This window comes from Macrobrachium rosenbergii, chromosome 28, assembly GCF_040412425.1.
Source record: "Macrobrachium rosenbergii isolate ZJJX-2024 chromosome 28, ASM4041242v1, whole genome shotgun sequence".
Classification (NCBI taxonomy): domain Eukaryota; kingdom Metazoa; phylum Arthropoda; class Malacostraca; order Decapoda; family Palaemonidae; genus Macrobrachium; species Macrobrachium rosenbergii.
The window spans coordinates 3,226,660-3,244,874 of NC_089768.1; the positions used below are offsets into that span (position 1 = coordinate 3,226,660).

An 18,215-nucleotide genomic window follows, 5' to 3' on the forward strand; every position below is an offset into this window, starting at 1 on the left:
TTGATAATTACTGCAAATGAAATCTGATTCCTTGCGGTGCACCAAAACCAATGATAACAATAAGGATGAAACCTTATAAGTACGTCTGGAATAAAGCCACATGTATCAGTAAAGTATATTGTGATGTGAATGTGTCTTCATTTTCACTATTTCAGGGATGTATGTACACAGCAAAAGTACTGCAAGCTACAGTTACTTATTGTTCCTTACTTGACCTATTTTAGACAGCAGAGAGGATTAGCATATCCAGGTGGCCAAGTATGGACAGCAGTTATAGGCTTATAAGATCACCACATTTTGTAAACAACTTATTTTATATACACAGATGATTTTGCTCGCTGTAGATAAAACCCCTTACTGCTTTTATTTGCCGAATTTATAAACAAAAAGTGACGACAGATAGATCCGCATAACCCTGCCTTTAGGCTGAATATAGATTCGTGTGTACTTCCATGCTTCTAGGAATTTCACACCACTACTATGGGTTTCACAGACAGTGCAAGTGCGATTTTTTGCAATTATTCTGTAACGAACACTCGTATCAGTACGAGATTTTGCTATAGTGTATTACACCCAGTGAGGAAATTTATAGGAGTATCAGGAATCATTTATTGTAAATAATAAAGATTTTGTACCTATACCAAGAGGCAAAAATCATCAGCCAAGCGAGAAAACGAACACCAGCTTAGAAAAGCTGCGCCTACCTACCATCCCCCTTCGCCTCCAACCCCCTTCTTCTTTCCCTCTCCTTTCTTCCCTCACCTGCCCTACGTCCTTCCTTCTCTCTTTTTCTCTCTCTCTCTGAAAGTTGCTTTGATTTAAACATTTTTTTTACGAATTTTGTACATTTATCTAATAATAATTGACATTGTTGTATAAATGTAACGATTTACTGGTTGTTACCCTCCAGTTAACTGATGTATTTATACACTGATTTGCTCTCTCTCTCTCTCTCTCTCTCTCTCTCTCTCTCTCTCTCTCTCTCTCTCTCTCTCTCTCTCTCCCTCTGCCTTTCTGTCAGTTTCTACAAATGTGGGGAGTGGTACAGAGGCTTAACCATTTTTTCCTTTTGCCCCCATGCTTCTTAAATTTAAAATGTTTGCTAAATAGCGATATATATATATACTGTATATATATATATAATATATATATATATATATATATATATATATATATATATATATATATATATATATATATATATATATATATATATATATATTATATATATATATATATATATATATATATATATATATATATATATATATATATATAATATGTCTTTAAACAGTATGCAATTGTACACCATTATATCACTGCTTATTTCGGTATTGGGTATGAGCGTAGATGATAGGTATTCATAGGAAATGAGAAACAAAATTTTTATTTCACCTAATGTTACATATAATCGCCCCCAACCCTACCCTTTCCCCCCGCCATGAAAACTTATAACGCTCTGTAAGGACTGAATTGAATTTGATTGAATATTTGTATCAATCGATAGCGGGACTCGAATGTGGGTAGGATATAATCCTTCATATTTAATTTTCTTTAAAGGTTTTTTTTTTTAATTTTTTAATTTTTTTTTAGTCTTCATCGTCAGTGTCACTGTCAAGACTAATAATGACAGGATCAATACTGTCATGCATGTTATCTGTTGAACGATAACTGTCCTCAAAAGCTCGTGATAGACGTACTGCCCCTGCCCATACATCGCCAGTGACAGAGAGCCTTGCTTCCTCCAATCTGGCCTGCAGGTCTGCTTGGGTGAAACGTTGGAGTGAGGAGCGCACGTATCGTTTCATGTGTCCCCACACCTGCTCGATTGCATTGAGCTCGGGATGTGCGGGCGGCAGGCGGACGATTTCGTGACCCCATTCCCGAATGGTGTTATCTACCTTGTACTCAGGCTCTGGCCTATTTTGACGGCTTATGTAGAGGAGTTCAGGTCTTGTTGCATGCTGCGGGAAGGATATATTTCTGCGCTGTAACCATTCAGTGAGGTCAGATTTCCTGGTAGCAGTGGTGGGACAACGACTCTCTTCAGTCATTATACTATGGTATGGAGCATTGTCCATCAATAATACCGAAGGCTCCTCTAGGAGTGGCAGAAGCTGAGTTGTTAGCCACCGTAGGAACATTTCGCCATTCATTTCCCCGTGGTAGTCGCCGCTGGTATTTTTAGCAGGGAAGCAGGGGAAGGAGCCCTCAATGAAGCCATCGGCTGTACCACCTGCGACTACCACGAAACGTTCCCCCTCTCCTGGTGGCACCTGATGGCTGTAATTGGCACTGGTATTTGGCTGTGTGGTATCCACCCATTCCATGTTATGACTCATTCTGGTTGTGAACCACGCTTCATCCAGGTACACTACCTCCCTGCCGTCTTCCCTGTGTCTTTGAAGGTCCCGCAGGGAACGTATCCTTTGGCACATGATGTCAATCGACTCCTTCCTGACATGCATCTTGCGCTGAGTGGTCTTATACTCGATTCCCATTTTGTGGAGTAAGCGCCATAGCGAAATCTTTGAGGTACTTTCAGGGATGATACTGTCTTCCTTCAGGTTCTGTGCCAGGGATGCGAGAGTAAAAGCCTGCTTGGCAACAAACTTTGTATGGATGTGCCGACGTATGGCTCCTACAGAGAAACTGTCAAAGATAGGCTGTGCCGGAGGCGTTGGTGGTGTGACGGGCCGTGGCCTAGTCCTGCGATACACTACCGAATGCACCGTCCCCACTTTCATCCTCAAGGCTGCTGCAACACGGTGGTAAGGCCTATATGAAGGAAAGGATTTATATAGATATGTATCATATAAAATAAAATTTGAACATCCATGACTTGAAAATACGTGCATCAGTATAATCAAGGCTTTAACTCTGATGAATGTCCTGTGGAAAGGGTCAATATTTATTTGTAATTCATAGAGTAACTGTAACAAGTTACCTATTCAAACGAATCTGAAGGCAATTGTCAGCTTTCTCTTTATTAAAAAAGTTGAAGAGTTGGGTGACAAACTCATTTCTGCAACCATACGGACAGTTAGCCTACGTTCTGAGGTGGCCATCACTTCTTCAAGCGCACCCTCGTAATATCAGTAGATGGCTAATGCCCTGAGTAGAAATGAGGTTTGCGAAGAAGGTAAGCAAATGCAGGTACAAGTCATTTTCCTACCAGTCATAGTGGCTATCACTCAACTACTCCAAAACCCTTCAGATAGATCTCAATCTAATAATTATTCACATAACCACTATCATAGAGAGAGAGAGAGAAATGAGCAAATCAATGCATAAAGAAATCAGTCATATGATAGGTAACAACGGATTGAATCGTTACATAGCTACAACAATATAAATTATAATTAGATAGATAGATAGATAGATAGATAGATAGATAGATAGATAGATAGATAGATAGATAGCTTGCTTGATATTAAAAAAATCATACAAAATAAGTTGAAACTTAAGCTACCTTCCGAGAGAGAGAGAGAGAGCTTGAAGGAAGGGGGAGGGCAGGTGAGGGAAGAAAGGAGAGGGAAGGAGGGGGTGGAGGCGGAGCTTTTGTATATGGTTGTTCGTTTTTGTGACTGGCTGATTGAGACTTTGCCCTTTGGTATAGGGGCAAGTGTCTTTATAATCAACAATTAATGATTCCTGATACTCCTATAAATTTCCTCACTGGGTGTAATACACTATAGCAAAATCTCGTACTGACACGAGTGTTCGGTACAGAATAATTGCAAAAAATCGCACGTGCACTGTCTGTGAAACCCATAGTAGCTAGGTATAAATGCCTGTTAGTCAGCATTGTAAAAATACAGATAGCTGTTTACACGAGAGGCAGAAAAAGAGTCAAGTATTTCTACTGGAATAGGTTTAGCTTTGTATTGCAACATGATTACATGGGAGTCACTTGTTCAAGTGTTTGTCAATGCCCAAGATATACCACTCTTTCCTTAGCTATGATGTTAAGATTATTATTATTATTATTATTATTATTATTATTATTATTATTATTATTTTTAAGAATTTTTTGAAGTCCAAAATACACACACACAATATATATATATATAATATAAATATATATATATATATATATATATATATATATATATATATATATATATATATATATATATATATATATACATATATATATATATATATATACATTATATAACGGAGTCAGCGTAAGACCTTCTCATGGGGCAAAAAAACAAAGAATGTTGAAAATTCGAGAACAAGCCAGTCAGTCCCAAAGGCCTAATCCAGTTAAATATTTTCACATACATGTAATGCCATATTATATATACAATACAATGATGTCAATATGTAAAAGTCATGTATTGCCAGTTAATAACTGATTTGAAATATTTTATTTTTATTACTTTAATTGGTTATGACTTAAATTATGACTGACTTGATTGTTTTTGTTTGATTACCTGACATCTTTCCTGGCCAAAATTGTGGATTTTTCCCTGTGACTTTATTCCCGGTCACCGCAAATTAATGTGACTTTTTTTTCCTGTGGCTTTTTATCCTAGCCAAAATGACGACTTTTTTCTGTGACTTTTTTCGCGTAACTGAATACAGGCGGACTTATGAAAGTTCGTAGAAGTGAATTTACGGAAGGACCTTTTAGTATATAAACATATTACAAAGGTAAGGAAACGTGTTACATATACAGTATATTTGTGTGTGTGTGCGTATGATGGGAATGTGACTGGGGAGGGATTTGGGGTTGTTATTTATATTTACAATGCTCAGTTACTTAGGGGGTGGCTAATTATGTACATTATATTTACATATAATTACAGTACATTGTGTAACTACTTTATTACTTTAGTTTTACATTCTGTTTCTTGTTCTTATGGGTCTAATAAATTTATTGATTTCTTCTGAAGTATATGGTAGGTGATTATTAAGGGTGACATTGACCTTGGGTATACAATGTAAAACGTCGCACAATGGGCTGGGATAAATATTGCTGTACTTTGTTATTGACTCATCACAATGAAAAGCTGGAATATTTTTTAATCTACTTCGGCCTGCAATCTGTTTCGCCCACATACCCACGAGAACGCGCACACACACACACACACACAACCACACACACACATTTATACCTATACATACAATGGTTAATAATCTGCGTTGAAAATATCGAAATGAACTATAATTATCGAAAGCCGTGTAGAGTGTAGAGAACTGAAGACCACGAGGAAAATAACAGCAGGTGTCCAGGGGATAGTGACCCAGACTAGGAATGGGGAGTTCTTTGAGGTCGAAAACAACCTTTATAACGCCACCTGGAATTTGGGTGTGCCGATCCGCTGGCCCTTTAGTTTACAAGTGAAAAGGTGCTTTTACACTGGCCCACTCACCTCAACATCTCCCAGGCAGCGCTCCCTTCTCTAATTGCATGTAAAACGAATGAAACAGGTATATTACTATACAGCACCTGTATGTCTGGAATCAAATTTACCCAATTGTTATTGGCTCTTTTAATTTACCTTTTATATTTCATAGAAATGAGCATGAGCTACAAATAATATCAATCGCTGTTAGGAGTTGTTCTGTACCTAAAATTCTGTTTTATCCTGTGCGGTTCATGCAAGCACACACCATACATACACATATTTATGTATATATATATATATATATATATATATATATATATATATATATATATATATATATATATATATATATATATATATATAATTTATGCATGTGTGCGTGTTTGTGTGCGTGAACTGCTTAGGATAATAGAAATGATTATAAGCAGCAAATAATATAAATCAGTGTTAAAAGCTGCTCTGTACCTAAACTTTTTTCCTACACGGTTTGCGCACACAAATACATACATATATATCTATATTTATATGTATATATAAACTTTATGTATATATATATATATATATATATATATGTATATATATATATTATTTATATATATATTTATATAATATTTATACATGTGTGTGTTGGCGTGCGTGAACTGCCTACGGTTATGAGCTGCAAAATAATATGAAGTGCTGGCTGTGAGATTTTCCCTTAACCTCGACAGAGACTCCGTCTTTGTTAGGATCACAGTCTTACTAAATAATGCAGAGAGGGTGAACAGCAGGATATTTATAAAAATATATACATACATATATATATATATATATATATATATATATATATATATATATGTATATATATTCACATCTTTTCTTTTACATAAGAACGATTACGTAAATACTTATTAACCTACATATTTTATAATAAGCACTCACTTAAAATTTACTTGTGATATGTAAATATAATATGATTGTACAGATGTTGTCAATGAAACATATTCAGTTAGACACGACAAGTTTCAATTGATTATATAAATATTAGTCAGTGCGTGGACCCTTCAAAAAAAAAAAAAACCAACGAACAGAGAAGTAAATATTAGAGAAACCAAAACGCTGATGTTGACGCCTTTCTGACTGATATAACCCTACTCATTTTCCCATAATCTACTGTAGACTCGTTCACACAGTGTGAGTACTGTTTTCGTACATTTCGAGGACGTGGACATAAACACGTGACATGCGCGCACACATATATACGCCACAAACATTATATACATATATATATGTGTGTGTGAATTCACATACTTTGATAGTAAATATATATATATATATACATATATATATATATATATATATATATATATATATATATATATATATATATATATATATATATATATATATATATATATCAATACAGCACGAAAGACGCGTGCTTGAGAGTATCACTCAGTCCACGTCGGAAGGTGAGTGAAAACCGGGACTTTGAACAAGTACTTTCGTAGTTTATTCTACATTTTCAAGTTCATCTTCCGACGTGGACTTAGTGATATATATATATATATATATATATATATATATATATATATATATATATATATATATATATATATATATATATGTTGGTTACAACTAGAATGTGAATAGTTTGCTTAGTGTAATTGTGGAATCTTCTGATTTCCAAATATTCAAGTGAGGAGCAAACTCATTCTTGCTCTCTGCTGATGTCTCCTGAACATAACATGTATAGGTTTTATTTTCTGTTCCCTCAGACTTATTTATTTGTCACCTTTTCCTATAACTTGTGTCTCTCCATAGGCTGATTTGACCTTGGACCGCTCTTGGGTTTATGGTTTCCAGCTTAAGATTTATAGAAAGAGAGAAAGGTATAGCTGAACTATACCTGAACCCGGAGAGAGTTAGTGGAAGGTTGTTCGATTCAAACGAAACAGCAGGTTTTATTTCTAATAATGTGGATATTCCTCAGGTTATATTTCACAGATTTATAGAACTTAAGGCTAAGTACGACAGCTGGGGTACTGTAGGTCTATCTCGTATTGCTTTAAAATTATCTATCGATGACGGTAGAAATGGGAATAAGTTAATTAACGTTCAGACACCATATGTCTCTCTAAATGGAAAAATAATGATGGAACCACGCCCTTATTGATATCATCTGATATATGAAAACGTGAATTGGTGTAAAAGCCCCGGAACAGCGCACCTGTGAACCGGCAGTTTGTCATTGGGTCTACAAATTATAACAGGCATGTGGGATGCTAAAGACTACTTTGCTCATACATGTTTTCTCTCTTTCTTTCTTATTATCATATTTGATCACATTTCGTACCATCTGTTTAATTCTGCCGAATTAAAAACTAAACTAGACCCAACTAAAAAACACGTGTATTATGAATGTAAATAAGGAAGACAATAGGATATATAACAATAATGGCCAAGTTGTGGATGGGTGGAGTCATAGAACATTATAACGTGATGTCTGCTCTGAATGAATCTTAAATGTCTCAGGTTGTGCAATTCATATCAAGCAAATTGTTCTCGTCATTGAGACTAGTAACGATTCAGCTATAACAACTGATAATCAATATGACATATGCGCGAAAAGATGTGGCTCGCATTAAATGATTTTGCGATGCAAAAAGGCTCTAAGTGTCGCTTAGGAAAACTGATAATTTGCGAGTTCTAGGCGAGGAATCGCTATTATCAATTCGAATTTTGTCTGCAGACAACAGAGGCTTTGTCTGTGGTAATGCTAGTCATTTAGCAAAACGCTTCAAAACTCCGAATAAATCATTATGATTTGAGAGGTTAAAACGGATATATATTGGATAACTGGTTCAGTTAGTGTTGAGGGAGATATTAAGGAATGTCTGAATTAAACGGATGTGCTGCCATCAGGTGTAGAGGTAATAAAAATGCCAGTATGAAGACTTAATGTTTTGATATGTGTCAATGCTAGGCCACTGGCTGTTCTAGTAAAGAAAAAGGCTCGTCGCATATTTTTCTACATTTACGGTATCGGCACAGAAGCCTACTATTGGGTGTTACGTTGTTCTCTCAAAGCAATAGACAATTTAATGTATATGAGCACAGTAGACAGTCGCAACCAGATTTATTGTATTATTGTGAATTGAGCATATTACTTTTCATCCACATTATGGAGTACCTTAGTAAAAAAAAAAAAAAAATAACATAATTTAGATCTTGATGGCAAAAACAGTGTTGTTTCACTGATTAGTAATGAAGAATTTTGGACAGAGTCATTATTGTCGTACTAAGTGAATGTTGATGCTTAAAGAAATTCTGTGATTGATAAAGAACAGATAACATATGTTTAAGCTTAACTTGACAGAGGGATCATCATTTGGGTAGCAGTGATTGATGAGAACAGCTAATCTCTAGGTAGAAATCAATCTTCTTTTTCGGAAACATAAATGTTTTCATGGCTTTATTGATCTTCTACTACTTTTGCTTCTGGTGAAATAAGGCATTTAATTCAAACTTGTTATAATTTTACACTTTCAGGACGCCTAAAGTCAGCTGATTATCAGCAAGTGAAAACATCAGCAACAGCAAAAGTAGTTATGAGGATCATATTATTGTTGAACTGCTTTCAAGTCCAGACTGAAGTTAAATGTAGGAGAATCGTCAATATCGATCTCTATTTGCCTGACACATTAATGACACCCATCCAGGTGTCTGTATTAAATCTGATAACACACATCCACATCTCAGCTGAAGTAATGGGGTTATGATCAATAACATCTGGTGTCAAAGTGATGCGATACAAACATGCCATGTTTAGAAGAGGCCACTTGTATCTTATATTTCTTATGCCAGTTTGTTTTTATGTCTGTTTTTTTGTTACCCAGAGGAGCAGGTATAGAGTAACTTTTGGAAAAAAAAATACGTAAAGAAGTAATTTGACCATAAAAAGTTAAACTGAATATACATTGACGAAAGAGTGTGTGTCTCTGAAATTGTTACCCTCGTGGTTATGGCGCGAATATTTGCGATGAGGCAAAGTTAGAAACTCTAAAGGAGCGGCACCACAATTATCTTCATTAGAATGAGATTAACTGAAAAAAATTCCAGCTTTTGAATTAACTTCCGGAAAATAAATATTCACAATTAGGAATGAGTTGAAATAGGAAAATCTACCTCTGCGGAATTCTTGTACTGCAACTGAGCTGCAATACTAAAAAACAGATCATCCACCATCCTTTCCCTTTTACTGTTACTTTAAAGAGGTTACATTCTTGAAGAACATACCATAAGGCCACGAACGTGCATAACAAAGTATTCATAAAATACAGGGCCTATATATGGGAAAATGAAATAAAAGCTAATAACAGAAAAGGCGTAAAGATATTTAAGTATTGTAAAAATTAACTAATAAGAATATTTATATACTGTATGTAAATCAATAGCAAAAATCACAAAAGGAAACTGAGTAAAACAACTGAACAAATAAATAGATACAGATACCTAAACAATAGAAGCCAGTAAAGAAAGGAGAGTGTTTGAATGTGTCCTTAAGCAACTGGAACCCATAACTGTGGTAGGCCGTGGTAGAGAGGATGTGGTACACCTGATGTTTTGAACATAGATAGAGAGAGAGATTGGACAGCGTACGATAGCCAAGCAGTCTGTGACGTGCACTGCCTGGCGCCATCGCTATGTGTTTATTATATAAACAATGACGCAACTCATGCAATCTAATGGGAAACCCTTTAAAACGGGTTTTCTCGGCTGTCCTTCAGGACTGTCAAATGATTTATGCACCATTTACTCAATACAATATGTACAGTATGCAGAAATAAAAACATTTAATTTTGCTGGTACATTTTTTCTGCAGTTAAACCATAAAGTTTTGCAGATATGGCGAAGTTACAACATTTTGATCATGCTGCATTGACTGCCAATTTTCTCAGCAGTCTTTAAAGGCTGGTATATGATCTTTGCAGAATTTACCAACGGCAATGTGTACTATATGTAGAAATAAAAATATTTATTCTGTCTGCTGTAGTCTTTATACACTTGAGTAATAAAGCTGACCAATTTGCCGACGTTATGTGCCTTTCTTTCCACCATAAGTTTACAGTTTTGCTGTCAAGAGCAGTGATTCTCAAACTGGGTGCCGTGGCACCCTGGGGTGCCACAGACAATGCCTAGGGGTACCGCAAGATTGTCATGAATTTTGTCTTGGCCAGATCATCTCAATGAACATTTGTAAAAAAAAAAAAGTTAGCAGAAGTCTTCATATAATTATTATCAGCTTGTCTACTCTTAATATATTAACATATATATAGATCGGCAACGTGACCTAGTTCAGATTATGGAACCAGGGTTCGTTTCCCGCGACCGGACATAATAATATCTTCATATTTCTTGCACTTGGATCTTAAGGCTTTGTAGTGACAAGCGTGTCCAAAAAAAAGCGAGAAGAATTCGAGAAGTCAAGAGGGCATTGTGGCTATTACAATTACATATGTATCTGGTAAAAAAGTGATCAGTAGATTCTACACACACACACACACACACACACACACACACATATATATATATATATATATATATATATATATATATATATATATATATATATATATATATATATATATATATATATATATATATATATATATATATATATATGTATATAGCACGGTGTGCTAGTTTTGGTTTGAGTATGGATAATAATTTTATTCATTAAATGATAAGTTTATTCATGCAATACGGTGGGATGGTGAAGAAGGGGTGCCACGGTAATGATTGTATTAGTTAGGGTGCCATCACTAAAAAAAAGATTGAGAACCACTGCTCTAGAGGCAGAACTAATTATTATCGTTCTTTACTCATGGGTCAAACTGACAGGCAATAAAATTTGACAATAGTATGCTAAAATAATTGTCATCTCCAACGCCGTCATCCCAAATAAGCTTCATCCATAGGCATAATTATATTATTAATAGCCTAGGTTTAATAGCCTGATGTCTAACAGCCAATATTCAATAGTCTGTACAATCATTTCATAGGATTTTAAAATTTGCTGTACCTGATACTATTAATATGGATACAATTAATATTGTAGTTTGCAGAGCTGTATAAATCTTGCCGTTGCCTGTACTGATGTATATGCCAGCTTGCCCCTTCTGGTTGCTTCTTATTAGATTATAAATCTACTTTGGTAGCCACACTTTGGCTTTTAGCATATTCTGGACTTCAAAATCTGTTGCAGAAACTTAAACTCATGCATACCAGGAGGTATGAAATTGTACTGTACTTTGGCAGAAAATGCTTGCTGCTGCATATGTGTGATCCGTCGTTTGGCTCTTTATCCCTTCTGCAGTTTCCAACCCAAGTAAGCTAGTGGTCTCGCTCTTTGTTCTGGTCAGGAAATCTTAAACACAATTGACAAAAATCTGCCCTGACTCTCACATGTTGCATATTATTAACAACAGGCTCCCTACACTGACCTGCAGATACTTAAGACATATTTGAACCTACGAGGATACCCACAGATCTTACAAGAGCAACTGTTTATTTAATTATACAGTGTACATGTAGTTACAATCTGCATTAATTCACATTCATACAACTATGATTCTGGGGAGAGTACACTGTATGTGCTGTACAGAACCGGATCAAAGTATTTGAACTATGACATAGAAGCTATTTTCACAACTTCAAGTGCAATTATTGCCAAGAGGTACATATTAAAGCTAATGAACATGTCACAGTCATACTGGCCTGTAATTCAACATACTTATTTACACTGTACAGTCTAAGTTAGGCTAGTCTGTAAGAATAGCTTGGACTTTCATAGCTAGCCAAGACTTGAGCTGTATTTCATAGTCTGTGGAGTGGGACAGATAGAAATCAGCATTCCTAAAGGTTATGCCAAGCTAAGCTACCTTTGCTAAGCTAAGGTTAGACTATGGTAGGCTGCCCTTGGTTATTTGATGATCAACCCTGGTAGACTAGCTAGCTGGTAAAGTTTACTTGTAGACTAGCTAGTTGGTAAAGTTTACTTGTAGACTAGCTAGCTGGTAAAGTTTGCTTGTAGACTAGCTAGTTGGTAAAGTTTACTTGTAGACTAGCTAGTTGGTAAAGTTTATTTTTGAAGTTTAGTGTAGTTTGAATTTGAAGTATCCTTTAGGGTAAAAATGATAATAGTAAAATTGAAGAATACTACCTTCAAGTGTTCTGGCATTCAGCTGAGTCCTCTGAGTACCAGGAGCGTTGAGAACTTATTGGTAACATGGTAAATAACATTATAACACTTCATTAACACTTAAAACTGCAGCAGCCCTAGGGCTAGGCCTCATGATACTATGTACATTGTAATACTAGTAGTAGGGAAAATTGTCAGACTTAAACATGGTTGTATGGACTGACAGTAACCCTACATGCTAATTTATTAGGCTATATGAATTTAATGTCAAATCGGCTTTAATAAAAAGCTTATTACAACAGTCATTATTTTCTTAGCTCAAAAAGCAGGCGTGTAGTTGGCTGCAAGTTGACTGTGATCGAATCTCCGACCGGCCAGTGAAGAATAAGAGGAATTTATTTCTGGTGATAGAAATTCATTTCTCGCTGTAATGTGGTTCGGATTCCACAATAAGCTGTAGGTCCCGTTGCTAGGTAACCAATTGGTTCTTAGCCACGTAAAATAAATATAATCCTTCGGGCCACCCCTAGGAGAGCTGTTAATCAGCTCAGTGGTCTGGTTAAACTAAAGTATACTTAACTTTGTGATCTAACACATGTTTACTTGAGGTTGTTTCAACATAGTTATAAAGATTTTCGTGAATGAAAATACGTCAGTTACTTGTGAAATGTCATCCCCTGTTCTTTTGTGATCCTGTTTCTGTATTTTAACACAGTTGATGACCCAACACTGGGTGCCAGAGGTGGCTCTGTTGCTGCTGGTCTGTGCAGTTGCTGCCATCGCTGCCGCTGCCATATCTCTGAGAATCCACACATAGCAATGGCGCCTTTCTTGCACGCGACAGCCACGTGACTGTCCTATTGCTCTCTATATAGGCTATCTATGGTTCTGAACACTGGTTACCTGGTGACCACCTGGAGTAAGGCGATTGCATGTGACATCTTAGATAACACACCAGGCAAAAATAATAGCACTCACTACTCTCAATCAAACAAAATAATTTTAGGAAGGGGATCTTCAGCTCTCCTAGCTAGCTACCTGTTGTTTAACACGATAGAACTGTAATTCCTGTGCTGTGTAAATTCAGTTACATAATTGTTAACTGAAACGTGTGATATTGAACCTGGTAATATTGTCAAAGGGAGGAACTTAAAAAAAATGAAAATGGTTAAAAGTGACTGATCATAAAACTTTCTGATTTTCATAAATTACCGTGCACCACTCCAGTTCAAAGGTCCTAAACCTCAATGAATTCAAATCAGAAAATAATTCAACTAAGAACTGTTGGCTGAAACACTCTGTCTTGCATCTGGTAATATTTTTAAATAGAAGAAATGAAATAACGAGAACGCTTAAATAGTGATTTCTTGATATGCTTTAACTTTCCATTGTATATGATGCTGCTATGTACAGCTTAAATTTTAACATTTCTTGCTTTCACATAAGACCGCCGTCAACTGTTTCTTTCAGTTTAAAAAAAAAATTTCTGGCCTTCAGAATATTGACGGTCCTATTTAAAGTCTAAAATTTTCCATAATCATTCAGTTATCTTCATACCAGATTCTATCGCTTAGGAAAATAAATTATGAAGAGTTACCACAGCTGAGTATAAGAGAGTGACTACAACACGCAGCTACAGCACCATTATTTCTTCTACCAACACCTACCACCCACAATCAGTCTTACAGCACTAAACACAAACATCTTTACAGTATAGCTTCTTCTCTAGCTTTCGAAAGGACAATAAAGGTCAAACATTACTGTGGAAACGCATGTGATTAAAATCCAGTTTTTCTGAGATTAAGGTTGAAGTTTCTTGAAACTTGTTTCTGTAGCTGTTGATAGTATATGTTAATAATAATAAACAGGCGATGAAAACAATCAAAACACTTGAAGATAAAATGTTGCTCATATTTCAACCTTTCCATTTTTCTCATGTCACAGGGAATGTCCAACACTCTGTTCCATATACAGTAGATGTCGCAGTGCCAGATCTCGAAAAGCTTGAGGTTCAGGGAGCAATAATGCAGGACACATTTATTTTCGGAGGAATGAAAATGCGAGAAGACCATTTTCATTGATCTTCTCGCAACAAGGCCGAAGGGCACGGACAGCTCTTCAGTGGCGCATTTGCACAGATTCGCTGCTTGGTGAAGGCATTATTTCCAAGCAGTGGTGGTAGCATAACCGCCCAGCATTACATAAATGTTGTGACTGGCTAAAAGCCTTAAATCGTATGCTGCTTTTGGATTTGGAGATGTTTTCCCTTATTTCACCACAGTAGGGACACAAATTTTTATCAGGTATCATCACACAAGGTGAGAGGCAATAAAAGGACAGTATGCTTGGCAAAGAGTATGGAATATTTCATATGACGAATGAATCATCTGCTATGTAAAAAAACTCCCAGCTGTTAAAAAGAAAATGAAGAAGAAGATTGGCCAGCACCGTGGGAGAGTCAGGTTAACAGTAACCAGGGAATTCCAAAAATCAACAAATTAGCGATCTCGTGTGAATATTCCTGTATGCTAAGAAGATAAAAACTGTACTTTTCCTGCTTCGAATAGGCCAGGTACATCTAACACATCTAACCTGCTGGTCAAATGCCCAGTCCTGTGAACCTGAGAAGGCATTTACAGTTAAGGTGATGGGAGTCGAAAATTTCCCTTCTTCCCTGGATACCAAGAGGGAAGTTGTTTTTAAATTCATTTGGGTTTTGAACTCATGGAAACCAGTCACGTCATAACATATAAGGTTTCTTTTTTTATTAGATATAAGTAACTCGTATTTATGATTTCATAATTCCTAATTATTATGTTTATAGGTTTGTGAGGTTAGCATTAATCTTTTGTGATGGTCGTTATCTTCAACTTTGTACCGTGTATATCGTCACCATTGCCTTCAGCACCTTGCGACATGAAGGGCCTCACTGTTGAATATTTGCTTCTATATATTTTTTTCAGCACCAGTAAACTTTTCTGCTGTAACACTAGAGCAAATTATACCAGTGAATCAGTTAATCAGAGTTAATTGTCAGTGGCTTTCTTAACCTTGTTCGACACAATGGAGCCTAGAAATGAGAATATAAAAGGGCCACGGTGGCCTCCAAGAACACTGCTTCATTGCTTCAACACATGCATTCAAAGAGACCTCCAGCTGTACATGTCAAACGACTCTTTCGTCAGCAAGAGTAAATTTTTATTCCCCGCAGTTATCCGGTACCTTTTCCTACAGTGGATAATGCCATTAATTAGAATTATTTAGAATCACGTAGGGTTTTCATTATGCTACTTTTGTCTTTAGAATTGGGCGTTTGCTTTCCACTTAAATAAGGGGGTTATCTACAATACTTGGAAAGCTTGTGATGTTAGGTAGTAAACAGACACACCACACACACACAACACGCACTAGTCAAGTTGGACTGCCATATGGATGGTAATGTTGCTAAATGTTTATGGCCATTGATAGGACAGCACCTACGTTACTGACCCTACATCAGCAGTAATACTTCCATACATGTTTGACAATAACCACTTGCATGCTAGGATTTTCCTCATTCCACTGGGGGAACAACCTCATGGGCCATCCAGCACTCGTCCGATGCACCTCCTGAGATGATTTTTTCCCCTTTATTCGGGTCACATGAGACTTGCGGAATAATTTGAGGAATTTCTGCATTATTTCCTTTTCATCTTATTCCCTTATTTTCGAACGATGTCGCTATGCTGGTCCGTTCTCGTGGTTTCTTTGGTGAACACCTAGGCATTTAGGCCATGTAACAGCACTAGAGATACGTAGGTCTAAAAGTTGGTCAGGACCTCGTTACAACTTGTAAGGGTCAAATCTGTAGTATTTGTTGTAGGAAAACCACCCTTTGCTGAGTTAAGGTCATCGAATGTTGTGCTTTGGGTAGCTGTGTGCAAAATAACCAGACACCTTCAATGCAACTTTTAAAAATTTAGATGATTAGGACAGTTCTGGCACATTCATGAACAAAAAACATAAATTTCCCAATGCTACAAATCATTCTTATGTTGGCTGCCGTCTTTGTTTGCTCCGCAAGTCCATTGCAACTGCCATTACTCAACCACACACACAAAAAAGTCACCCATTCTCAAAGGCAGGAGAAACGGAAATTTGACAAAACAGAAGAAAAAGTAAGTTTCAGCGTCTCGAGGTAAGGAGAAAGAAAAAAAGCAACCATAAGTAAGAATTGTTTATTCGCTGTGCTGTCCTCTCTTTCTGATCACCAATACCAATCCTGTTGACTACAGTCTAAACGTAGCTTGACATGGGGATGTGAACTAACACCTGCAAATAGCAACCTCCATTCAAGAAATGTTAAAAGGGTCCTCTCTATTTGCATATTCAGTAATTGATATTTGCTTATAAATGACGATAACTCCATTACACATGGAATGATTCACAGTAAATGAATTCAGTTCATATCTTCTAGATGGACATTTTATTGATCAACACACTCGCTATGTAGCCTATTGGCCTATAGTTACACTACACGGTATATATGGGGGTACCATAGTATGTGTAAACATTCTTTGATTTTTCTCAATGCTTTAGAGTAGTCTGAGCTTTTGACGATTAATACCGAGGTATATATATACATACACGTCTTCACTTAGAACGTGTTCATAGCTCAAACAGAATGTGTATTGTTGTATATTTATCAATTCCGCTTTTTGAGTAGAATCCAGTGTTAATAGAATGTTGATAATTATATATTTCTTACAATATTTCGTGTGATTTGTTCCAGTTTGCGTTTAAGTGTATGGAAAACATAAAAACTTCGGCATGAAAATCTGCATCCAAAACACATTTCATGACGTTGACTACGGCGACCTTGCTATTTACTTTTAGATTTATGAACATATTTTTTCATAGTCTCTCAACTAGATAGCAGTATTAACAAACATAACATATATTAGGTGGACGAAATTTAGGTTATTAAATAAGCTTTCATCCGGATCACCAAGCACTTGTATAAAATATAAGGATGTTATTCGGACACGTTGCTTTCAACCAAACACCGTCTAGCTCTCGCCCACTTTTAAGTGCACTTTCGCTAGATTAAAAAAAAAGTTAGTGTGTAGTCTAGCAAACCTGGAAAGCGGTTAAAAAAAACTGAAAAATAGTTATAAGAAATATAAAAATAAATAAATAAAATGGTAAACAAAGACAAAAGAAGAATTTAAAACTTGGCAGTGAACGAAAAAAGCAGACAGTGAACCAAGCAATCCAAAGCTCCTGATTTTACGCAAATATAAAAAACAAAGACGAGCGGTTTTCTCTCCTTCAGTCAAAGAAGCAATAACCAAGAAGAGGAAGCAAGGCTGAGTTCACTGACCATGGGAACTGCTTTTCCTTCAATTCTATCAAAACTAAAGATGATGAACCTAGATATGAACAAGGTTCCAAACAAGGGGAGCTAATGAATAAGAAAGCTCTCGAAATGGGGACGAAAAAACTTTACAACATCTGAACAAAACCCCCAATATCCTTGAGAAGCAGGCATATTAATTTGAGTTGCGCAGTCTCCTAAAGGCAAGTTTTAGTTACCTGAATAACCAAAATACTAACTGAAGTGGAAGGCACAAGTTGCTCTTTCTTCTAAAAGAACTGAATGAAATACTTGGTGAGAGAAAGCACAGTAATAC

General features: G+C 36.2%; 1 protein-coding gene across 1 annotated transcript in view; it reads right to left on the reverse strand.

The window, feature by feature from the left end:
* Positions 1–1,418: 1,418 nt before the first annotated feature.
* Positions 1,419–18,215, reverse strand: part of LOC136853863 (uncharacterized) — a 32,621-nt gene continuing 15,824 nt past the window's right edge. Inside the window, exons 2-3 of the mRNA XM_067129787.1 lie at positions 2,948–3,048; positions 1,419–2,778 (exon numbers count right to left, since the gene is read on the reverse strand). Of these exons, the coding sequence (XP_066985888.1) occupies positions 1,590–2,778; positions 2,948–3,048 (1,290 nt within the window). The 3' untranslated portion in view covers positions 1,419–1,589. The remainder of the gene's footprint in view (positions 2,779–2,947; positions 3,049–18,215) is intronic.